Source organism: Primulina huaijiensis, chromosome 2, assembly GCF_012295235.1.
Source record: "Primulina huaijiensis isolate GDHJ02 chromosome 2, ASM1229523v2, whole genome shotgun sequence".
Lineage (NCBI taxonomy): Eukaryota > Viridiplantae > Streptophyta > Magnoliopsida > Lamiales > Gesneriaceae > Primulina > Primulina huaijiensis.
The window spans coordinates 27,827,372-27,852,165 of NC_133307.1; the positions used below are offsets into that span (position 1 = coordinate 27,827,372).

The following is a 24,794-nucleotide window of genomic DNA, read 5'->3' on the forward strand; positions in this document are numbered from 1 at the left end:
GTAAAAAATATTCCGTCCACTAATTAAATATTGGAGAAGAATCAGGGCAATTTTTTTCTTTTTTGTGGGTAACACTTAAGAAATATACATAAAATGTTAAATTGAAATTAATGAAAATAAATAAAATTACTTTTGTAATAAAAATGTGGACATACCAACTTACCAAAGAGTTATTGTAAGAAATATAAAATATTGGAACGTGTGCACTAAAGTTTGAAGATGCCGATGACTTTGTTTTGGACTATGTAGGAAAAAACCCAAAAATAATATATTTACGTTGGTCCAACTTATACTATTATACATGTATAATAATTTTTTTTCACAAAACCATAGGCTCCAAAAAACAAATGCTTCTGAATCGGTACAAAAATAAATACTCATTAATAGACTGATATCATTTAACTTTACCAAACCCGATCCAATAAGTCGGAGATGGGTCGGGTACCCGCTCCACTGAATCCATTCCCATTTTTTTAAAAAATTACAGTAGAATTTTTTTTATTGAATTAAGATTGAAATTTGACTTATTACACTACCAAAATAAAATTTATATCAAATAAAATGTCAACTTTAATTATTTTCCGTAAAAACTAATATCAACACAAACGAGCAATAACGAATGCTTATGCAAGATAATTTTGGTCAAAATAAATTAAAATAATTTCTGACCTATAGAGGATTAGCGAGGCTCTTCGTTACGTAAATACCTCTAATATTCTCATTTATTAATCAAAGTTTATATGTCAACCAAACCCTTATACAGAATCCACCTTCACTGATCTCATACAATATCTATTAATTTTCAAGAATCTCCATCTACCCCAACATAGTATTCTTCCATCGTTTCATTCAACAAGAAGTAGTCAAACAACTCCTCTTGCTCCATTATCTCACATTAACACTTCAAAAACTATGTCAACTTTAATCCAACATCATTATATAAACCTTCGATCTCTCCTCCCATTTCATATCATAAAACAAGCTTCGATCATCTCTTTAGCGACCACAAATTCAAGAAAAACTTGAGCAGAAATGGAGAAAAATGAGGCAACCGTTGAAGTTGCAGAAACGAGCAGAGAAAGGAAAGGAAAAGCTCCCCTTTTGGTGGAGGCTCCGGAGGCATTTGAGCGTGGCAAGGTCTCGGGATACAAAAGGGGTGTCTCTATTTTTGACTTGATCCTCCGAATATCCGCTGCTACGGCGGCTTTAGGCGCTACGGTCGCCATGGGGACCACCGAGCAAACTCTCCCATTCTTCACTCAATTCTTCCAGTTCCAAGCCAGCTATGATGATCTCCCTACTTTCTCGTAAGTCTTGATCATCCTGATGATCGAATCGTCCCCGTAATTCATATATTTATTTTGATCTTTTTTCTGTTGCAGGTTCTTTGTAATAGCTATGGCAATAGTTACTGGATACCTTGTTCTCTCCATTCCCTTCTCCATTGTTTGCATCGTGCGACCTCTTGCCAATGCACCAAGATTCATGTTAATTCTCTTCGATACAGTAAGATTTTAATCCAAATTAAATATAAAATAATTATTTAATTTTGCATGGATTAACATGGCCATAAACTTTAATCGGTTGCAGCTTGCCGTTGCTTTGGCTACGTCCGCCGGGGGTTCTTCGGCAGCCATAGTTTACCTGGCACACAATGGGAACTCGGGGGCTAATTGGCTGGCCATATGTCAGCAGTTCGGCGATTTCTGCCAGAAGGTCAGTGGAGCCGTGGTGGCAGCGTTTATCGCGGTGGTTATACTTATTTTCTTGGTGGTGCTCTCGGCTGTGGCTCTCCGGAGACACTAAACAAGATTCAAATTATAATGTGATCATTCGATTATAAGTTTACATTTTCTGTTATTTAATTTGGAAGTTTGAACGCGTGTTGAATTTTTTGTTAATTATATTGGGATGCGGTTGATATAGAAATGTTCGTGTTCATGTGGGAAAAATTTAATTCATTGGAGACAATTTAGATTTTTATTTTTATTTTTATTTTTATTTTTATTTATGGTTTTCCAATGTTCCTATTTACAACTTATGATAATCTAATCGTCAAAAAGGATACCGAAAATGCCAAATATATATATATATATATATATACTACAAAAAAAAAAGGGGTTAGCGACGTCAAAAACCGTCGCTAAAAGGGTTAAGTGACGGTTTGGAAAACTGTAACAGGAAGCCGCGTCGCTATTTTACAGCGACGGTTTTTCTGAACAAATCGTCGCTAATTTAGCGACGGGTTAAATACAAAATGTAGCTAATATTAAGCGACGGTTTTACATAATCGTCGCTGCATAAAAGCGACGGTTTCTAAAAACCCGTTGCTATACTAAGCGACGGTGTTTAAATATCCGTCGCTATATTAAGCGACGGTATTTGAATATCCGTCGCTATATTAAGCGAAGGATTTTCGAAATACCGTCGCTATATAAAGTGACGGTTTTTCAAAGGACCGTATATATGCATATAAAAGTCATCAAAATACTACGCAAAATTTCAAAAATACGATACACCACAAATATTAAATTTTCGATAAAAAAAAACATTAAAAATCTTACTTGCGCGAAGATATGCAGATCCACGTAACGCTGAAAGATTACACCGACGAGCAAATCTACGAAATTAATATAAAAAAAAGTTAGTACAAGTAAAAAAACAGAAAATGCGAAAAAATTGATAGAATTCCGCTAAAAAGTAAAAAATCCGAATAGGCGAAAATCGCTGCAATTTGTTCGCGAACTTCGGTATATAAAGAATTATAGCTACGGTAGTCGAAAAACTCGTCGCCATTAGCGACAGTTTATGATAAACCGTCGCCGATCTGCTTAACTGTCGCTATTGGCGACGGGCAATAAAACCCGTCGCCTATGGCGACGGATTAAATAAACCGTCGCAAAATAATGCGATGGGTTTTGATTATACCGTCGCACATATACCCGTCGCACAAAATAGCGACGGTCTCATTAAACCGTCGCTAAGATAGCGACTGTTGTTGTAAAACCGTCGCTATAATAGCGACGGTTGTTGATAAATTGTCGCTTACTTTAGTAGACGACGGGTTTATGAATAACTGTCGCTATTATGGCGTCGGTGTATAAAAACCGTCGCTATATGAGCGACGGTTGGTCAAAACCCGTTGCTAATCTTTGAATGCGATGGTTTATCAAAAACCGTGGCAAAAGAAGCGACGGTTTATCAAAAACCGTCGCTATTCCATCCGTTTTTTTGTAGTGATATATATATATAGCCTTAACCTTAGGATAAGATTTCAAATTAAATATACAATTTTAACACTTCAAATTATTAAATATTCATCTTCTTTCTAATTTTTTGGGTTCTTGCTAAGTGTTGGGTTCGAGGTATAACTTTATTTTTAAGAAGGATTCTAAATTAGTGGCAAAATATTATTACTCCATGACCAAATGGATATATTCTTTTTATTGTTAATTAACTAAAGTTTAGAATTATAATTCCTAAAGAACATGAATCAAGTACGCCAAATGATCTATTTCTCATTGATCTTTTCATCATCAGATATTTAAGAGAGCGGTCACTACAATAAAATTGATTTTTTGCAACGCGTAAATCGTCTTTCAGCAGCGTGCGAACTAAAACTTGTTGAGAGTGATCACGGGCTGTCGGAAGCGCAGAAACGGACATCAACAACACACAAAGCACACCGCAGAAACATTATGGACAACACATTATTGCACACTGCGTTTAATGTTATTCACGGTGCGCACATTATATTGTTAATGAAGATCGATGACGTGCATTGAGCGCTGTGGTTGATGGTATTTACGGTGTGCAAATTATTTCGTTAATAAATATAGCAAAGACGTTCATTGCACACTGCAGTTAAGATTATCCACGACGTACAAATTTGTGTTATCTATAAAATCTATATACAAATTCATCTTCACTGAATATCTATAATGATTCAGTGATTTTTTTTTTTTTGAGCGTTTCATTTTCTCTTAATCATCGAAAAATTTCTAGTTTCCGAAGTTGCACCACTACTTCCGTGATTCTTCTCCTTAAATCTGTAAGTGGAAGCTCAGGAATTCAAACAGGTCATAAATGGTATATAGCAATGAAGAAAGATAAAAAAATATAATGGGTCGGTTCAATTAAAAATGTGTTTCAATCCGCACAACTTCTTCATTTCTAAACCAAATAAAGCGAATTTGGTGTTATTTCGAAGCCAAAGAAAAGATCTACAAGTACGGTTCGCGCTTTTCTCCAGACTAGCTCTTAATGCAACTTACCCATGCATATTTCTCAGTAACACACTGCATGAACATGAACTCGAGTAAGAATCATACACAGAACTAGTTCTAGAAATATTATCATACCTGACTCTATTTAAATCTGAACTGTGCGAATTCCTAGTGTACAAAGCCCAGAAATTTCGAAAACAGTAAGCACTTTGCACTGCCGCAAACCCGCCTCTCATTTAGGACCACTTTCAGTACAATGGGCAACTCTCTTTCAATTTTAAACCAAATGATTAGATTCTACCACCAAATCGAAACTAATTCAGAGAGGTAAAACTTTCATTCAAATTGTACTACAGTACTAAAAAAATTCAACCATAAAATTAAATTAAATTAAATTTATACAAAACAAAAAATATTTATTGCATCCATCCATATTCTTCTTTAATTCTCTTCCTTTTCCTCCATAGGAATCTGACAGCTCTTACATCTTCTTGGCCCCATCTCTAGTGCATTTTGATCCATCTCTATCGAAATTTTTTAATTTAATTATTTTCCATAAAAATAAAAAATAAAGGGATTTGTATTTTTTTCAAATAAAATAAAAGAAAAGAGGATAATACCTATTTTTCTCCACAGTCTTGAGTTTTTTCCAATTTAATCTCCATATTCTCGAATTTCCATATTGATAAATTTCTTGATATTAATGAAAAACGTTGAAAAAATAAAGGATATGATCATAATATAGCGACAATAACAATATTTCTCGATCTTTGGACTTAATTTCATGTCTTTCTCCCAAACTTCTCCGAGGCAAAAAAAATAAATTTAGGTCAAATAATCGAGTAATTAAAGGGAAATATGAACCTCGTAACTATTATCATTTACCTTTTAAGAGAGTGCTTACAGTCTCTTAAAAAAAATGATTCGTAGACATTTATTTGCAAATCAATCTTTAAAAAAATGTAATTTGTAATAGAAATCATTTTTTTAGAACTTGCCAACACTCTCTAAATAAAATATAGTATTTTATAGGTTTTTGCATTAAAAATAAAATAGACTAAATCGAGAGAATCAAAAGATTGGAAATATTTCGCAGAGAAAAAGTAACTTACGGATATTTAATTTCTTGGCGTTACTTTTTTTTACTCCTTTTCTTCTGGTCGTGGAATATGGACGTCACATCTCTAGGCAATAGATCTTATCCATTATCTCCTGGTGAGAGATTTATTTCCTGATTCAAACCATATAATAATATTATTTAATAATTAATTGAAAATTACTTTGACCATGTGACATGACATTAATTTATGTTCATGATAAATTTAAAAATACTATATCTCTTATAAGACGATCTCACGGATCTTTATCTGTGAGACGGGTTAACCTTATCAATATTCACAATAAAAAGTAATACTTTTTCATAGATGACCCAAATAAGATATTTGTCTCACAAAATACGATCCATGAGACCGTCTCACTCATGTTTTTGTCATTTAAAATATATGTATGTATGTAAAGCTATGAATTGGCTGTTTCCAGGTTGAGTATTTAAATTCGTGCTATTTAATTAAGGTGCTTTCATAAAGTTATATATCATATTTTATGAAATAATTTTATTTTGTAAATTTTAGATTTTCTCAAGAAAATGTGGGTTGTGATGCATCATACATGGGTTCAATAAATCCATGTTATATAATTTTAAATAATTTTTCCCACTCGTTCATTTTATGTTTTAGTCTACTTGTTTTTCAATCAATAACTTTTAATTTTCGACTATTTTTGTTTAATTATTGATGTGATGCAAAAAAAAAAAACTGACATGACATCTGAAAATACTGACATAACATCGAAAAATGTTGACATGACATCGAATAATATAATGATAGTTTGACAAAAAATTGTTGATTTGTCAAATTTCACATTATCAATTGAAACAAAAATAATACAAAATTATAAATTAATTTACCAAAAACAAAATTTGAAAATTTAATAGATCAAAATCCAAAATTGAACAAGTTGACCAACTAAAAAAATCATTTTCCCTAATAATTTCACACGGGACATGTAATATTTCACTTAAATAGATGGATTTAATACACCACTCCTAAGGTTTGTGTTCCTATCTCATATTTACCACCAGTTAACTTTAAAAATTATATATATATATATATATCTTCCTCAGGTTATATGCTCTATTTCCTAACTATCCTCTTGAATACGAGAATAATTCTAAAGTAGAATAATAAAAAAACCACAGAACACACACATATAAAATTTAACAAGAATAAATATAATATCTGAGAGATATAAGCAAATTTTAGACTTAACTAGATTTGTTTTATAATTATTGTATACCTTATAAAAGATAAATATAATTAACCCTGATATTACAAGCTCTTATATTTAAGAGTTTTTTTAAGAAAGTAAAACCTTAGCTTAAAAATAAGTTGATGAGATTTTTCCATGAACTAATATGAGGAATCTTTACATATATCGATATTTTTTATTATAATAAATAAAAATGCATGAAATCATTAATATACATCTTTAAAATATTAATAAAGATCAAATTTTAAAATATAGCGACCAGCAGTACTTCTAAAACCTCTAAATCTATACATATTATAAAAGTGTGAACCAATGTCAAAGTTTTTCTATTGTGTATTGTCAACTTTGTCCTTAGTTTGTACATACAAGAGAAATTTAGTAAGGATATTTTTGTAAAATCAGTTATTATAATCCGGACAAAATTGTCAAACTACATTTATGCTAGATAATGATCAAGTTGCCAAGAAATCTGAAACTCTAAAATTATTTGATTTTTATTTTCTTGTAGATGAAATGAACAAACTTTTTTCACAAAAAATATTAATTTGAAAAGATTGAAATACCAAAATATATTGGTTTTATTTTCTTATAGATAAGTGAAGAGGATTTTTTCACAAAAAACTTNAGTCTATAAAAAGAACATTACAATCAAATCAATCACCTATATATCATATATATATATATATATATATATATATATATATTTGACAGCATGCATGCGTGGACAAAAATCTTCCACCTAATATTAATGGGATATAAAAGATAATAATATGCGGTGTTTGGCGTATTAATGGGATTGGGACTCATTCAAAACAATACCCGTGTTTCGTAAAGGAAAACACCAAAATCAAACGGGGAAATTGGACCACATCTCTAGTCTACGTACACCCCCTAATCACCCTATTACACGTCTAAAATTAATTAAAGAAACGATCAAAATTAGTAAAATACAGCGGGATAATGTACCATTTGATCGTGATGATCATGGACGGCGTAATACTGGTGGTGATATGGCCTGAGCCACCGGTCGGGTTGGCCCGAGATGGGTGAGCCGCCGTCTGCAGGTGCCGCTGATGCGGCGGAGTCATCGCCCTGGCATTCTAAATTCACTCCAAATAGCCTCAGTTTCTTCGAGTTCCCACTTGTTGGGGTTGCGACTGTATATGTCGTGCAATAAATTGATTCATATACTTTTTTTAAAAAAAAAATTATTGAACATATTTTATTATATTCATTATATTAATATGGTCATTAATGAGATAATATGATAATATAAAATTTTAAATTAAAAGGGAGACTTATCTGTACACCATTTGAAGCAACAACACTTTACAACACGAGAAGAGTAATATGAATATGATTTTATATAAACCGGGATTAAATTTGTCATAACTCCAAACTATATATTTTATTAAATTATATAATATGTCATAAATATCAAGCCTATCTATAAAATTATATGTATTTATTTTAAATATATAAATTTGACATCTAGCCGCTTGATATTTGTGTGTATCCAGAAGGGACGCAGCATTTTATGCCGACAGATGGCAAGCAATACATGAACTGACCCCAACCCCCCACACCCAATTTACTGGTAATGGTAAATATACCATAAATTAACTTTAAAAAACGTGTGATATACATACATATACATATATATTTATATATGTGTGAATATATATGTGTGTGTATGTAAATATAATATAATGAAAAAATTAAATTAAAATACAACAAATAAGTATAAAAAAAAAATAAAAATAACAAAGATAGAAAACGACACCTGAATGAAGATACTCAGGTTTGTATGAGGAAGAAGTAGAAGATTGAAGCTGCTGGTTTGGATAAGGATTGTATAATATTCCTCTGCCAGTAACAGGCGGAGCGCCGCCGCTTTCTACCCCGGAATGCCTCCGCCTCCAACCTATGAAAAGGCGTCCGGCATCCGCCAAGTGGCGCGAGAAGAGGACGAAATCGCCGGCGTCCAGGCGTTTCTCCTTCACGAAACGGCTCCAGCCTTTCGTCAAGACATAGCTCTGGCTACTGTTCCAATAAGAGTAGCGAAACCTCCACGATTTCCCCGTGTCATCCTCGAAGCTCAGCAGAAAACCCTTCTCCCCAGAGTCTCCGCCGCACAGTGGGAAGTATTTCTCGGCGTGTTGCTTGGGTATCACCAAGCGGTTGAGCTTACCCACGTCGCTGGGTGTTAATGGCTTCTCGAACAGATGTTCTTTGAGGATATCTTTCCTCTGATTTTGTGCCAAATCCAAGGACAAACTATTAATGTTCTTAGAATCTCTGTCATCTGCATGAGTACCACTCATCTGTTCATCGGGTGCCATTTCCTCTTCGCTGTTGAAGTTGAACATGTTCGCTGAACCAGCTCTTTCAGCGGCAGTGGGTTGGTACTGCTGGCGGCAAGGCTGAATACTAGTGGCCCAGAAATCAGCGGGTTTAGGCATTAAACGAGAGAAAAAGGTGGGATTCTGACTCGGAGACGAGGAATCCATCATGTACTGTGGCCAATAGAGGTGGGGCTCTGGAATCTGGTCTGAAGAGTAGTGGTTTATTGACATTTTCAGTGCTGGTTGTGTGTCTTGGTAATGGTGAATAGTACTACACTACTGCCCTAAGAAATTTAGGGAAACCGAGAGAGAGTGGGGGGCCTGAAGGCTGAAAGGAATCAAGGATTGATTTTGTTGCAGAAAATTTGGGCAAGAATTTGATGGTGGCAGTTGACAGAAACAGAAAGAAAGAAAAGACTGGGAAATATATATATATATATATATATATATATATATGACGTAATTTTATATATTTCTTTTTATTATTTCATTTTACATCAACATTTTTTTACAAAAAAATATAAAAAAAATTTCCAACTTAATTTTTCAACGAGGTAGATATTTACTTTATAACATCTTACTTTGATATTTTCGAAACTTAGTCTAAATTGAGAAGANATATATATATATGACGGGGAGATTTATGTAGTTGGGTGGGAGAAGTATGGATCCAAAATTCGAAATATCTCTGAGTGTGTTAATTGTATGTACAAATGGATCCCAGTCCTCTCTTTAAAATTTAAATATAGCCAATCAAATCATATGTGAGAGTTTAATAAGTTAAAGTAATTATTAATTAGTATGTGATTTGAACGTTGATTAAGTTTTAATATAATATATATATTATGAAGTTTGATGGTTGTATAATTTAAAAATTTTGAGTTATATTTTTATTATCATGAAACAAAAAATTTTAGTTTTTTTTTATGAAGAGACTCGATCCTAATAAATATGTATATCTAAAATCTAGTCTTAGTGTAGTAAATTATTTTTCTTTCGTTTTTAGTGCTTATTTAACATGAATGTTAGGACGATGAATACCGTCATGTTGAATTTTATCTCCATTCACTTAAATACTAAATCAAAGCTAATTTGATAAAAATAAACTACGAAATATGGAAATCGTCTATAAATAAACTTTTGATTCTCAATTCGAAGTTTGGTTTTAGTTTTTTACTTGGTTTTTTTTTTCTATAATAATAAGAATATTTCATACAAGAGCACTAGTATAATACAAGTAGGAACTTACGAGAAAATTAGGTTTGATGAGGTGTGCCCTGCCTGCGTTTCAGGGAATTGGAGTCTAATATTTTAATAATTGCTAACTACTAAATTTTTACCAGATCAGGTCAAATGTCCATCAAATCTTTTGGAAAAAGAATGTCATATTCTGCAATTTGAATTAAAAATATGCTATTGATTGAGTTTTATAGCATTTAAATAAGAAAAACACTGCTTATGTTCGTAAATTAGCTGCACATGAAAAACTGGGAATTGATATGATCTGTTTCCGGGACTATTTGGAAATGGTTGATTTTTTAATTTTTTTTTAAATTAGTAAGATTTTTTTTGCTTCTATGCACCAATGCCTTTGCTTTCTATATCCAAAATATACTTCGGCACCATATATTTAAAATTAACGCTAAGTATTCATATCTATTCTTAATTTATGTATAGATGCATGAAATTTATGTAATAACAATAAAAAAAAAAAAAAACAAAATGTACATATAATATATATTATTAATTTATGTATATATGCATAAAATATACAAAATTAAAAAATCTCGAGAACATATGTTAGGATGAAACTCTTACAATTAAACCAAAAGTTATACCCGGTTAGATAAGACGCAATTTTATTTACTTATATTTGTCACAGCACAAAGTGCACCTACTTGGGTGCTAATGGCTCGGGCTGTTAGGTTCATGAGTCTGAGGAGGTGCGTTGTTGTTTATATCTGCTGGTGTTGTTTCATATCCGTTGGAAATCAGTTTTATCCTTTTCTTTACCGTAAACCATGTCCCTAGCATAGACGATATTATCCGTTACGACATGACATCACTATTTTACGGTCCACTTAGCCAACCAGATCAAAGGACGTAACATCAAAATCTTGATGCATAAAAATTTTATAAGAAGTCACTCATCTTAATATTACTCTCACTCGATCGATTGACTCAACAATATTCAACTTTCAGTTATCTACTACTTAACTATGCTAAAGAGTACAATTAATTTATAGGATTTTTTAAAATATAAACATTTGTGAAAATGTAAAATTAAATTAAAATATTTAAAACATCAATGGATTTTTTTGTTGTGTATCTAGAAAGGAATACTTGGCATGTTTTTGTGCTGGCCAACAAATCAACTTAATTAATATCTGTTTCACTAGCTACCATAGAATGCCAGTGCATGCATCTGGAACTGGAAGTAGTTGCTTATTTACTCAAAAAATATCACAATTAATGTCAAATTACAAGTTAGTAGATTAAATCATGAATTGACAGAAAAAATAAAATAAAAAAATGTATAAGTTACGAATGGGATCGGATTTAAATTAGTGTCCAATATATAACCTAACAGAAGTCTAAAAATTCCATCAATTTTTTTTTCTTGGGACAGAATGCAGCCTATACACAGGACTAGAGTATGCAAGGCAAAGCCTATGGTGGAAAATTGGATTCCCTTGGCATGACGGTATTTAAAAATTTGTGGTTCAAGTTCTTGAAAATCCTCCAAAATTTTGGAAGAGTAAAAGCATAGAGAATTATCGAAGCATGTGGTTTTCTGAATATAACTAATAATTTTGGGGGATATTTATATTTATCTCAAATCAAATCAATTTGTGTACTTTCATAGAAAAAAATCGTTTTATTCATGAGTGATGATTTTATTTCGAGTTTTATTTTTATATAGATAGATAAAACATTTTACAAACACAAATATTATATGTTAATGTATTTCTTTAGTTGAAAGCTATTTTTATGACAAATATATATGAGATGTTTAGTAATTTTTTTTTTTTTATAGATTTCTCATTTATATAGTAATAAAAAGTATCAACGACAGTAATTTAAAAAAAGTATAAAAATAATAAGGTAAGGTAAGTCGGTCTAAATAGGGATTTATTTTTTTAATTAGACAAATTTTAGATCTTAATGCAATAATCTATTTTTTTCTCTCACTTTAATTTATAATATTTTATTAAGTTTGAGACACTTAGAGTAAGTAACTTTGGTGTCATGGTCTGTTCTGATAATTATATATATTAATAAAATGTTAACATTTTAATGCAATTTATATATAGTTCAACGGATATAGTCATTGATTTTCGGGGTTTAGGTTATGGTTCAATTCTTACGTCATTTTTTATTCTTTTATTTTTTAATTTATATATCAAAATTACAGTGTAGTCCCTCACTATTTCGTATAATTATATTTTGATCTTAATTTAAGTATAAATCAAATTAATAATAGAAAATATTATAAAAGCACGCGTAGGTACACTAGTATATATAGTAAGTGTGATGAGATGTTGACATTAATACATATTGACACTAGTATTTCTTTGGACACATTATATACTTATAAAGTTAGAAAAANACTTTAATTTATAATATTTTATTAACGACAGTAATTTAAAAAAGTATCAACGACAGTAATTTAAAAAAAGTATAAAAATAATAAGGTAAGGTAAGTCGGTCTAAATAGGGATTTATTTTTTTAATTAGACAAATTTTAGATCTTAATGCAATAATCTATTTTTTTCTCTCACTTTAATTTATAATATTTTATTAACGACAGTAATTTAAAAAAGTAATAAAAAGTATCAACGACAGTAATTTAAAAAAAGTATAAAAATAATAAGGTAAGGTAAGTCGGTCTAAATAGGGATTTATTTTTTTAATTAGACAAATTTTAGATCTTAATGCAATAATCTATTTTTTTCTCTCACTTTAATTTATAATATTTTATTAAGTTTGAGACACTTAGAGTAAGTAACTTTGGTGTCATGGTCTGTTCTGATAATTATATATATTAATAAAATGTTAACATTTTAATGCAATTTATATATAGTTCAACGGATATAGTCATTGATTTTCGGGGTTTAGGTTATGGTTCAATTCTTACGTCATTTTTTATTCTTTTATTTTTTAATTTATATATCAAAATTACAGTGTAGTCCCTCACTATTTCGTATAATTATATTTTGATCTTAATTTAAATATAAATCAAATTAATAATAGAAAATATTATAAAAGCACGCGTAGGTACACTAGTATATATAGTAAGTGTGATGAGATGTTGACATTAATACATATTGACACTAGTATTTCTTTGGACACATTATATACTTATAAAGTTAGAAAAATTATTTAAACATTTTAATTTTTGTTATTTCGAAATAATATTTTTTTAGAAATTTTGTTAGGAATGATGTAGTGATTTAAAAATATCAAAATAGACCTTTTAAAGTGGATAACATAGGTTAATCATAGATAAGTTACAAATGTATTAAAATAAGTTTTTATGATTTTTTATTAGATAAAATTGAATTATTTGTAATTTGATGATACTAAAACACCAAAAATAATTACTCTTAAGATGTTCATGTTTGATAAAATAGTTTATATATTAATATGTATAGATATCTAGAAACGTACAACAATCTAGTAAAACAATTAAACATATATTTATTATTAATAAATTTTGACAAATTAAAAAACCAAAATCTATGCTAGACCAGATTTCTAAAATTCTCACGCATACTAATAATAATAATTTAAGAATTTTACGTGCTTTTATAATACACACAATAAGGGAAACAAATATGTCATGCATGATTCTAATAATAATAAAAAAGGAAATATGTCATGCATGACAACTAGGATAATTACAATTTTTCTGAAAGTGGGATAATTAATTATATGAATAATAAAATAAAAAATAGTAATAAAATTTCGAAAAAAATTAAATATATTTTCTAACAAACCAAATTCAAACATGGATTTCCGTGCAGTTAAACAGTCCAGAAGATAAGATATTTATTTTTTAAAAAAATAAAAAATAAAAGAAAACGCCGGATTTTATTTTATGGTATCGTGTTTGAATTCTCTCCACAGAAACTAACATTTAATTTTACTCAAACAGATGAGTACGTAATCTGTTATGTCTCTATAGCCTTTGTTTCTATTTTTTGTTATTTTATTTGTTTATTTATTTTTTATTATCTCATGTGTTTCGTAATAATAATAATAATAATAATAATAATAATAATAATAATAGTAGTAATATTAAATATTAATAATAATAATAATAGTAATAGTCAATATGCCAGGTGGATTCAGAGAATGCAGTGCTCTTGCTCTCGAACTTCGACATACAAAGGTCGGATTTGTCTTTGTCACCAATTAACTAATATCATTTGTCTTTCTCTCTCACGTAAATGCACCAAGGAGTGTGTGTATCTGTGTTGTAAAAATTCTGTATATGAAAATTTGGTTTGTATTTGTTTGATCTAAATTTGGTCTATAAAAAAATTATAATTTAACTTCTTGAAACTGCAACAATGTCATAATATTTCATCAACTTCTATTAGTTCAAAATTTATTTTGTTCGTCTTTCACAACTTCATTTTTTGACTATTATTCTCCGGAAAAGAGATGATTGATATGATCATTACTCGACAAATGAGAGGGCAAATAATATCTTCAAATTTCAAAATAAGCTTTTTTAAAAATATTTTTAACATTAATACTAAAATATTTCATTTATAAACAATAATCTAAGTAATAAACATAGATAATAACTTGTATCAAATATCAAGTACACTAAACTAGATTATCTTCCTCGTGACTAAACTGATATCATCATCTGCATGTATATTACTCTTTTAAAACTAAGACCAGAAAGCAGAAATCATGAATTCGGATTAGTCGAAATACATGAATAATTAGCATAATAACATTCATCAGTTTTTATTTTTATTTTTATTTTTTAAAAAAAAACTAACACTCTCTCGTGTATTTGAGACATCTGATTTTGGGTTTTGGAACTTTTAAGTGGCGTATGAGTGAGACGTGAAGGAATCACATTAGTTTTAACAATTAAATAGACATGAAGACTGAACCAATATTTTTTTTAAAACATTCGAGATGCAACCGAGAACATTTAAACAATTAAGACTGAACCAGGAACATAACTAAATATTTAGGACTAAATCAGGATTTTTCCCGTTATTTTCTTAAGTTTTTCCTTAGATCAGAAGTATGTATCCCTAGTTCACAATTATCCAGTTTCGAAAACCAGTAATCATAATTTTGGATTGTCATTTAAGATTTCACATTGATGCACATTAATTCTAAAAATTATGGCACTTGTAATTTCTTTCTTCGTTATTTTCCATCACTATTCAACAAAATTTTGCAAATTATAAGGATCGTGGGTATCACCATCCAAGCCCGTCTTCGAGACAATCACATGTCACAAGCATCATCCAATCAGCATTTAATAAAATAAAATCTCTTGAATAAATTATTTTCTGTAAATAATTTACTCAAACTAAAAATAAAAATAAACAAACAATTTACTCAAACTAGTGTACGTATATCATACATACACGTATTTTAAAATAATTCCCATCTCGTTGTGGTTAGCCCGTATAACCCCCAACCAAACTTTAATACGAGGACTTGCTGTCTTTTTGAAAGTAGTTGCTATAAGAGTATATTGTATAAGTGCAAGCTTATATCAGTGTGATTGGGTCGGGGGCGTGACACAACCTCCCAACTTTCCAATAAAAAAAAAAAAATAGAGACGGTAATGAAAAACACACCCCCGTAAATATATTGTAAATTTTCAAGTTTGCTTTTGCGATTTATTTTTCTTTTTCTCTGTTTTCTCCAGCGCATTGATATGCATTATTTGGAATGGAACAACTAGTTGAACTCAATTATTATCAAGAATGATTTCAAATGTCCAAAACATCAATTTCCCAAACAAACAACTCACCCAACACCTTTTAATTTTATTGTCCTTACGCAAACGTTTTTCGATTTAAAAATTGCTCCAAAATTCATGCACAATAAGCCACGTCACTGATTTTTTAAAATAAAATAAATTATGTCAGCAAATGGTCCTTAAAATTGAAATTTATACAGAAACGTGCATGGGCTTTTCTCTAATAGGGCCCGCTAATATGTCCCAAGTTTTCTGGCCCACTTACAGTGCTGCATCATTGGGAGTCAATGTGATTGAAATTTATTCCAAATTATATATTATTTTTATTAAATTTAATTTATATTTTTTTTTCCAACACAATTCATATCTTTCACATATTGTGTGCTACAGATAAATAGTAAAATTAGTTCCTCGCTCGGTTGATGAAATTGATTGTAGTACTAAGACGGAAATATATCGAATGAATTTTGCATTTTTTCCCTGTGTTCCAAATGATTAGATTTGATTGGAATGAAAAGAATTTTTTTTTTTTTTTTTTGCAGTAATTTGAATTATTAACTATGTGTATTTGAAATCCGTTATAAATAATATAAAATTGATTGAAGACGAATTTTTAAAACTCCTTATTAAATTTATCCAAAAACTTAAATATATTTGATAATATTCTTTCAAAATTATTCAATCCAATCATTCAAAAACTCCACCGAATTTTTCCTTCCCATAGTTGTCTGACATTGTAGCTAGAGGTCCGATCCTTTTCATATGATATATGACTTAGGGCATGCTCGATCGAATATTATGTGTAGCTTATTTTATTAGAATAAATTTACATTTTCCGAACAGTAAGATTAAGTTTATGAAGCTGATGAGGCCTTCATCCAATGGTTATGATTGAGACCTTGATACTTGTTAGTCTGAGTTCGAGTCTCGCTGATTGCCGATAGTTTTATTAAATTATTTATGTAGATTTAATTGTTTCTTTCTACTTTCTTTGTCCAACTTAAGCAAGTATTAGGTCCACGTTCAAGTCCTATCAATAGTACATACATTTACATTATATATATCTTTATAGTTTGGAACAATATCATACTTGTACTCTTAAAAAAAGATTTTCTGAAAATAAGTATTTATTTCAATTTAGTAAACCATTTTAATTTTTTCCCCTGTCGATATGTGGTTGGAAATACAAATTTGTACTTGGTCTTCAATGAAAATCTCTTTTTATCATTTTTTAAATGGTTGGATCCAATTTGAAGCAGGAAGAAATTACTAAATAAGAATTAAAAATGTCATTTTTTTTAAAAAAAAAAGATAAAACTTTTTTACAAACAAATTAAGTTGCCCTTATTAACCTAAATTTTTTTTTTGGAAGAACCATTATCCATACCCTGGACAATTACAAAGTCATGAACGCCCACTTGGCCCATTCATTTTCAATTAGAGCTCACAAAACGGATTTGGTCTATCAAGTTTGTCACATAAAATAGATGAGTTGGATTGATCATTTTGCAACTCGTCAAAAGACGAGCCAGCTCACCCCGCTACATAAATTAAACAAGTTGAGTTGGTCATTCCTGTCGGCCTATATCCCGCCACAATAATCCATTTCGACATTACTAATTTCCATATGTAATGTTTGAGATAAAAGATAGATACCCGGAGAATTTTTGCATAGTATTTCGACATATATTAGCTAACCACAAGGGATTTTTTTTATTATTATTTGAAGGAGACCACGTGGTTTTTAATAATCACTTATTCAAAAATTTGGCAGAAGGAAAGATTCGATTTGGCATGGGCCTGGATTGGACTAGCCGATTCACTGTAAAGTCCAAAAAAGTGGCTATATATTTATATTATAAAATAAAATATGGTTGAAGGGTGACAGAGTCATTTTACCCCAGCCGGGGGACCTAAGAAGATCAATTATGGGAACCAGTGCTCTAAAAAGTCCGTTTAAGCGTGCGCTCACTTCAAAAAAAGCAGAAAAACACGTTTAAGCACAATTAACCGAATCTGTTTATTTTTTAATTTTTTTATTTTAAAGGTATGTATTTTTATTTTAAAATAATAAATTAAGTTTATAATTTAGATGTTTATTTTTAAGACAAAAACTTGTATAACNCAAAAAAGTGGCTATATATTTATATTATAAACTATGTTTGAAGGGTGACAGAGTCATTTTACCCCAGTCGGGGACCTAAGAAGATCAATGGAGAAATATTTATTGAAAGTTGAAACCCGATAAATAGTATTGCATACACATTTCCTCAAACTAATGCAAATATTATTGATTATGTCTTCTATTATATAAAGTATTCCTATAAAAAAAAATGACTGAAATTGTAAAATAAAAGCAAAATTTTTAAAAAAAAATTGAAAAATACAAGAATCGAATTCAATTTTGAGAAAATAGTTGAACAAAATGGTAAAAAAAACAAAAAATAAGTTTTCCTATATTCTAATATATATAACAATTAATTCATTTAGTCAAAATGAAACACACACATCAATAACGTACATTAATGTTAGCAGTTTTGTGATTAAAAGGAATAAATGCATGTTATCACATCAATACTTATAATTATTTCGAATCGAAGTTAGAATAAAACCCGACCCGACCAAATAATAAACACCACTTATCCATACAATTACCTCAGCTCGGAAGAATTATTCAGTGTCTAATCGAAGCCAATTTTCGTGAGGTTCCTGATCAAGGATTTAGAATGAAGTTGATTTGGTGTGTGTACGTACAAAATTAAGTAATACAAACAAACGCATTGATTAAGAAGAAAGATCAGCCAGAGTGTGATAATACTGAGAGATCCACTTTGATATTATATTGACTTCTCTTTTCCTCACATGTTTCAGCCACTCTGGATCTTCACTCGTTGAGAATCTAAGGTCCACATGATGCGCACCTAACCAATTATCATATATATCAAGATCGATCAACTCAATCATAGCACCAATCAATTAAAAGAATCAATTTTTTTTATATTCTAATTTGTCAAAGTTCTACATCACTATATTCCGGTGTCATGTCAATGTTCAAAAAAACCAAAAAAAGACAAAATTACAAAACTATAACAGAACATTGACAAGTTATATGAAGTTATATGATAAAACAGAAAACATTACGACGCAGATGATTAAATCGATTATTTCCTAGCATAAACCTGCTAGCCAAATATATTAAAAAAATAATGATTTATTAAAATTTTATGAATTATGTTTCTAAATGAAACATCATTTATCATAAAACAAACATGTACCCAAAGATACATGGACTCATACACTAAATTAAATGAAAAAAATTCTGAGATTTGATTACTTTTTTTCATTGTTATTGTTCTATTTTGGTCTCTCTTATTTATGATGCGTCGTGAAAAAGGTTTTATTTTATTCCCTAACGTTAATTCATAGTTAAAAACTAAGGAAAAGGAACACGTTCGTTCTCGGGCGAAATCATAGGTTTTCGTCTCCATTGTTTGGGATCAAAGCTGTTTTGGTCCCTATTGGTTTGGACTAAAACCAATTTGATCCTCATTCTGTTAATTTCTAAAAATGATAAGTTGGATGACCTTTCGGTAAATAAGACGGAAAAAGTAATTAAACCAAAATTTGAGAATCATAATTAAAATTCGAAACCTTGTATAAGTGTAAGTATACTAACCTTTTTTCTCTACAATAGCAACTATAGTCTTAGATATATCCTTCAACACCCTGCCATTAGAGGAGATGGATTTATTTATTTACTTTATTTCATTTAATGCATGAAGATCTAATCTAAAAAAAAATAACCATCAATCCATCCATAACATTTTTTTTTTTGAAAAATGACCTCTGTCTCACTAAAAAGTCTCTCCAGGAAATGGGTCGACTATGTCCATACTTACAGTAAAAGTAATATTTTTAATATAAAAATTAATAACTTTCACTCAAATTAACATGTAATACACAATATTTTTTTATAACATAATTGACAAAAAACTGATATTTTTATAATGAAATTAATATTTTGGACATAAAAAAATTATACTTTTGCAGTGATAAATTATACATTGAACATAAAAATTAATACTTTTTGTGAGTTGGATCGAGTCGAAAATCCACATTACAAAGTTGATCATGCGGGCTTATATAAGTTTTTGTGTTTTTCAAAATATCACCCTATAATGCAATAATACATACAACGATTAAAATAACTAGCCAGCATAGAGCACATGTATGCACAAGTAGAGTGCGAGAGAGAAACAAAATTACCCTCCACCACTCCATGGATCCCTAAGTCCATTAAAGAATATGATATTGCTTCCGAATCGCTTCAGAACTCTGTGAATATGCTATAGAATCGATGCACCGCATAAGTTAAGGAAAAAAAAAACAAAACAATTTTTTTTCGTTAAGTTTGGCCAGGATACTCACGTGGCCTCCGAATTCGATGGGAACCCAATCCGGCCTGGGATCGATATCGTACTTATATTTGCAGTATTCGATTAGATCGCTGTAGCTGTAGTTTGAGGCTGGAAATATACTATCTTCCGTGTTCCCATCTGTTAGCAAAATCATCTCTGTACATGCCTGGAGTTCAACAAGACGATGTGCATATTTTTTTAAAGTTAATTTAAACCCACTAAGGAAGGGAAATATCTAACCACGGGAAAGATCAATCTATGAAAAGGTTTACAACATTTTAGTTTTTGTAAGAAAGGATTGTTAAATTTATAAAAAAAAAATTATATGAGAATCATATAATCCAACTGGTGTCGTGTTCGTTGTCATAAAGAAAATAATGTCGCTGCTGGTGTATCATGAAAAAATTCCACGAGACAGAACATACTCCTCTACCTGCCATGTCCAACCGCCGAGCCCGTGGGGATCCGAATCATCGTTCAGGTCGAAACACGTGGCATTACCAGTGTAATTGTAGTAGATATTCACCGCAGCATATACTTTCTCAAACGTGTTGTTCCCCAGTCTAGGATCATCAATCGCTTTGCACATCTGCAATTAATCCACCATTAAATTGACAATTTTCTTCCTCATTATATATATATGTGTGTGTGTGTGTGTGTAAATGTTTACCTGTTTGACTGGATAAGCAGGCAATGGATTGAGGAAATTGGTGGGCGTGGGATAATCCGTCATGGCTGTGTAAGTGAGAGCTGTACCGATCCAGCTTTCCAGAGATCCTGCAGATATATAATTTCTGTGGGGAACAAAAGCATATGATTGTTAATTAAGTGATCTTCGTGAAACTCACCAAAATGAAATATAATTCTTATGCTCCAATTCGCAAATGTATATAGTATAATTGAGGCTTAATTTTTGTTGTTCCACGAATATATCTTACACGTGATTATATCCATGTATATTTGTGAAGTAAAACATATATATGTGAATTGGAGCTAGCAAAGGATTTCGTACTGAAATAGAACATATGATCGTTATTAGTGTTCTTACTTGCATATTCTGAATGACTTTCGGAGTGTTTCCAACCCGCCTGGTTTTGTTGCCGTGTCTTGGATTTCTTGCCATGATCCTTTGATCACTTTGTAACAATTCTCACTCTCACTCTATTTTTCAAATATATATATAGTAAGAGCTAGGTAGGAAGTGAATATCAGGTTTATGATTTCAACTTAAATTTTTGGTTGTGTGCCATAAAATGCTGACATGTTTCATGAGATTGCTGACATATAGAATATCACAGAAGTACTCCGTCAGAAATCGGATTACATGTATAAAAGAACCTAAATATTGTACTAAAACCGAATTTTGGCAGAAAACCAAAATTTGATATGAACTAATTTACAGGACTGATTTCAAAACCAATCTTCCTAAGTTACCCTAGTGTTTGAGATTATTTATAAGCTTTTGGTGGACATTAATCCAGATAGTGGTCAGTAAGTGCGGTTTGACAAACATTTCATTTAGTTTTGTTCTCTAACACGAAATTTTGACTCTAGAGCTGCCCCTGACTCCCAGATATCAAATATTTTTGGACACCTCGATTATTGAACAATAATTAACAGCTCTTCGAAAGCCAGAAGGATAAAAAACAACAGGCTCAATTGAAAGAGAAGAATTGTCAAAAATGTAACCATAAATGAATGAAGTTGTCTTGCATTTTATGTGAAAACAACAATTCAAAAATTCAATGAACAATGGAGTCCTTTTTGCCAAATAAAAGCTTGCTTCCGAACGATTCCAAATTAAGAGCTCAATAAAAAAAAAATTGCTGTAAAATTTTATCGGGACAAAAAATACTCAGGTTGGGAAATATCATCGCTTATCCATCATTTATTTTTATTTTGTGACGATATATTTTATTTTATCAGGACAAAAATACTCAGGTTAATGGGTAATCTGTATTTAATTATGCTTTGCGATGGATTAACAATGGTTCAAATCCGTTTCCATATATGGTCCCCGAGGATCCACTTAATTTTATCGTTTCATGCAATGCATTTAGAACCATTGGATACTCAACTAAGGTTGCTTTCAATCTTGAATATGACATTTTTGACCTAATGACCAGTACCGCTCAAATAGTCTAAATCGCACATGGGATGTATCTTTTATGATTGAATAGGCATATATATATATATATATACTCAAATATCCTCTTAATACAATTTTTAAGGTACTGTGTATGGTGTGAACTCGAAATTAGTTTTATTTGAGTTCGAATTCGAAGCTTGGATATTTTTTTCTCGCGTTCTACTTGAATTTGAGTGCAAGTTCGAATTTAGGTCGAAAGATTCTAATTTAATATATAATATAATATTAATAAAATATTAAACGTCACGAACTTCGAAAAAATAATTTAAACTTATTCAATAGGAAACAATGACTTTTTGGGGGACTTGGCTCGTTACGCCCCTCATGTTGGGTTGAAGTGAATATATAATATGGGATAAAGCTCGAAATCACCGTGAATCAGGAGAAACCTATATAGATACGATATTGTTATACAAAATTCACGTGGGTCCTCTACGTTCTAGTATTTTCTGCAGACTGCTATTTCATATCACATTTCACGAAAAAAAAATGCATTTGACCCTCAAAATCATCGAAAGTTCCATATCAGTGTAATAAGTTGTTTTCTTTTGTAATTTTAGTCTTTTATTAGCGCATGATATCAGATTATTTTTTAGCGGAAAAAACCTAAATATATAAAAGAAACCAACTCATCTGAAACAAAAATTTGACTACCTAAAAATAATTTGAAAAGTCATTTGTTGTATATTTTATGTAGTTATTAAATACTCTTGCGTATCATATAATGTGGTCATTCTATGTTACATCAAGAGTGTTAGTTCTGATGTTTTTTTATATAAAATTCTCGCACGAACATTTGAATTTTAAAAAAAAAATGTCAGGTCAATCAAATTTATTTATTTATTTTTTTGAATTAAGATATTGGTGCCAAATTTTGTATAAAATGCACATAGAATACTCCTAGTGTAACAGAATGGAAATAATAAACAATGCAAAATGAAGTCTTTGAATTAAAAGGAATCAAAGAGCCTTACCCTAAAGTCTTGAGTGATGATATCGTTGAAACTATAAGCAGAGGTGATGTTATCAAAGTTGAGGATTGGTGCCGAAGATGACAATGCCCCGATAGCAACATGAGGATATTTCAGTCTAAACCATGCTGCCAACACTGCCAAAAAATCACAAAGAATTATTCAATATTTAATTTAACAACACCCATGTGTAGTTTCCAAATCCCAAAAACAGATCAAATAAGAATTCAAGATAAGTGTCATACTTCCACCATAGGAACCCCCGAACACCACCACAGGAGAGTCAGTTGCTGTCAAATTCTTCTTCAGATCAATAATCAGGGTTGCATAATCTGCCAATGCCTGTGTTGAGGATAGATAGCCGAGCGTTGTCGAATTCGAATACGCTGTTTCTTTACTCCCCCCGTAAGGCATGGATTTCCCATAAAATCTGTGCTGAAAACATGGAATTATGCATGAATATATATATGTCACCGTTCGGAAACAGGAAAAATTCTTGATTTTTTACCTCAATGAAAACCAAGAGTGCTCGAAAACGTGGAGCAATTTCGAACATGAAACCGGTGTTCTGAGCGAACCATTCGATGTCGCCTTCGTTTCCGGTGTAAACGAAGATGGGAGAGTTGTTCTTAGCTCCACCCCAGTGCTTTTCATTGATCAAATACCTTTGCTGGAAGGTCTGGTAGCTCTGAGGATTGTAGTTGAAGTGATCGAGTATTTGGGAGTAGAACTTCTCTGTGTAAAGATTAGTGGTTTCGGTGGCGAGATTGAGGTGTTCTGGCTGGATGATTGAAGAAGGGAAGCCATGTTTGAGATTTGCTATGGCGGAAGAAGGTGAAAAGATCAGAAGGGAGAGTGAACATGTGAAGAACAGTAGAGTGAGTGTCTTTGGTTCTTGCATCTGTGTGGATGGAGTATTTGGCCTGAGCAGGCCTTCGTGTTTTAGTGTGGGGAAGAGTGTGTTTTTTGAGAAGTCTACAACTCAAAAGTTAGGCATTGGTAGCTTTGAAAAGTTGACTTGTCGGTAGCGTGGCATCGAATTGGCGGATTGGAAAGGGAGAATTCTTTTTAGAAAAAGGAAAATATTTTGTCTAAATAATTAGGAAAAGTTACAAAAATTGTCATGCATTCTCAAGTTTTGGGTTTTTCTTTTTTACTTTCAATATTTTTTAATTGGAGTGTTGACATGACATCAATATATTAATTATAATAAAAGTTATGTAAATAATATTCGATATTATACCCACAATATCAAACTTCGTATCAACATTACGAATAAAATAGATAAAAATTAAAAGAAAAAGCAGGAAGAACACGTTATTATAATAAGACTAAATTGTTCTTTAGATAGACAGTAAATATAAACCTCATTTAATAATTATTTTGGTTT

General features: G+C 30.8%; 3 protein-coding genes across 7 annotated transcripts; 1 reads left to right on the top strand and 2 right to left on the bottom strand.

Annotated features, from left to right (window-relative positions):
* Positions 1–820: 820 nt before the first annotated feature.
* On the top strand, positions 821–1,991 carry LOC140961118 (casparian strip membrane protein 1-like). Its single transcript, XM_073419421.1, has 3 exons — positions 821–1,307; positions 1,383–1,506; positions 1,591–1,991. Exons 1-3 carry the CDS (start codon positions 1,033–1,035, stop codon positions 1,804–1,806), a joined length of 615 nt encoding a protein of 204 aa, XP_073275522.1. The 5' UTR covers positions 821–1,032; the 3' UTR covers positions 1,807–1,991.
* A 2,588-nt stretch (positions 1,992–4,579) lies between these two features.
* Positions 4,580–9,335, bottom strand: LOC140971253 (B3 domain-containing protein At2g36080-like). Of its 4 annotated transcripts, none has more exons than XR_012174282.1 (4): positions 8,338–9,335; positions 7,521–7,711; positions 5,339–5,457; positions 4,580–4,750 (listed from the first exon to the last, which is right to left on the bottom strand). XR_012174282.1 is itself a non-coding variant. In XM_073433404.1 (3 exons), the coding sequence occupies exons 1-3, from the start codon at positions 9,128–9,130 to the stop codon at positions 4,730–4,732; spliced, it is 1,005 nt and encodes a 334-aa protein (XP_073289505.1). In that variant the 5' UTR covers positions 9,131–9,335; the 3' UTR covers positions 4,580–4,729. The 4 variants fall into 4 exon arrangements, 2 of the variants coding, with proteins under 2 accessions (XP_073289505.1, XP_073289504.1); XR_012174281.1 differs by having other exon boundaries at positions 4,847–5,457; XM_073433404.1 differs by lacking the exon at positions 5,339–5,457.
* Positions 9,336–18,462: 9,127 nt separating this feature from the next.
* LOC140971254 (uncharacterized) lies at positions 18,463–24,383 on the bottom strand. Of its 2 annotated transcripts, none has more exons than XM_073433405.1 (10): positions 23,913–24,383; positions 23,650–23,839; positions 23,408–23,541; positions 21,333–21,445; positions 20,955–21,078; positions 20,718–20,873; positions 20,295–20,450; positions 20,133–20,212; positions 19,543–19,592; positions 18,463–18,787 (listed from the first exon to the last, which is right to left on the bottom strand). In XM_073433405.1, the coding sequence occupies exons 1-10, from the start codon at positions 24,303–24,305 to the stop codon at positions 18,651–18,653; spliced, it is 1,533 nt and encodes a 510-aa protein (XP_073289506.1). In that variant the 5' UTR covers positions 24,306–24,383; the 3' UTR covers positions 18,463–18,650. The 2 variants fall into 2 exon arrangements, with proteins under 2 accessions (XP_073289506.1, XP_073289507.1); XM_073433406.1 differs by having other exon boundaries at positions 23,650–23,834; positions 23,913–24,304.
* Positions 24,384–24,794: the final 411 nt, after the last annotated feature.

Coding starts and splice junctions, on each gene's coding strand:
- LOC140961118 (XM_073419421.1), top strand. CDS start 1,033: ATGGAGAAAAATGAGGCAACCGTTGAAGTTGCAGAAACGAGCAGAGAA. Junction 1,308..1,382: donor GATGATCTCCCTACTTTCTC/GTAAGTCTTGAT, acceptor TTTCTGTTGCAG/GTTCTTTGTAATAGCTATGG. Junction 1,507..1,590: donor TGTTAATTCTCTTCGATACA/GTAAGATTTTAA, acceptor AATCGGTTGCAG/CTTGCCGTTGCTTTGGCTAC.
- LOC140971253 (XM_073433403.1), bottom strand. CDS start 9,130: ATGTCAATAAACCACTACTCTTCAGACCAGATTCCAGAGCCCCACCTC. Junction 7,712..8,337: donor ACCTGAGTATCTTCATTCAG/GTGTCGTTTTCT, acceptor CGACATATACAG/TCGCAACCCCAACAAGTGGG. Junction 5,458..7,520: donor ATGATCATCACGATCAAATG/GTACATTATCCC, acceptor GGTTTGAATCAG/GAAATAAATCTCTCACCAGG.
- LOC140971254 (XM_073433405.1), bottom strand. CDS start 24,305: ATGCAAGAACCAAAGACACTCACTCTACTGTTCTTCACATGTTCACTC. Junction 21,079..21,332: donor AAGTCATTCAGAATATGCAA/GTAAGAACACTA, acceptor TGTTCCCCACAG/AAATTATATATCTGCAGGAT. Junction 18,788..19,542: donor TGCTATTGTAGAGAAAAAAG/GTTAGTATACTT, acceptor ATAATTGGTTAG/GTGCGCATCATGTGGACCTT.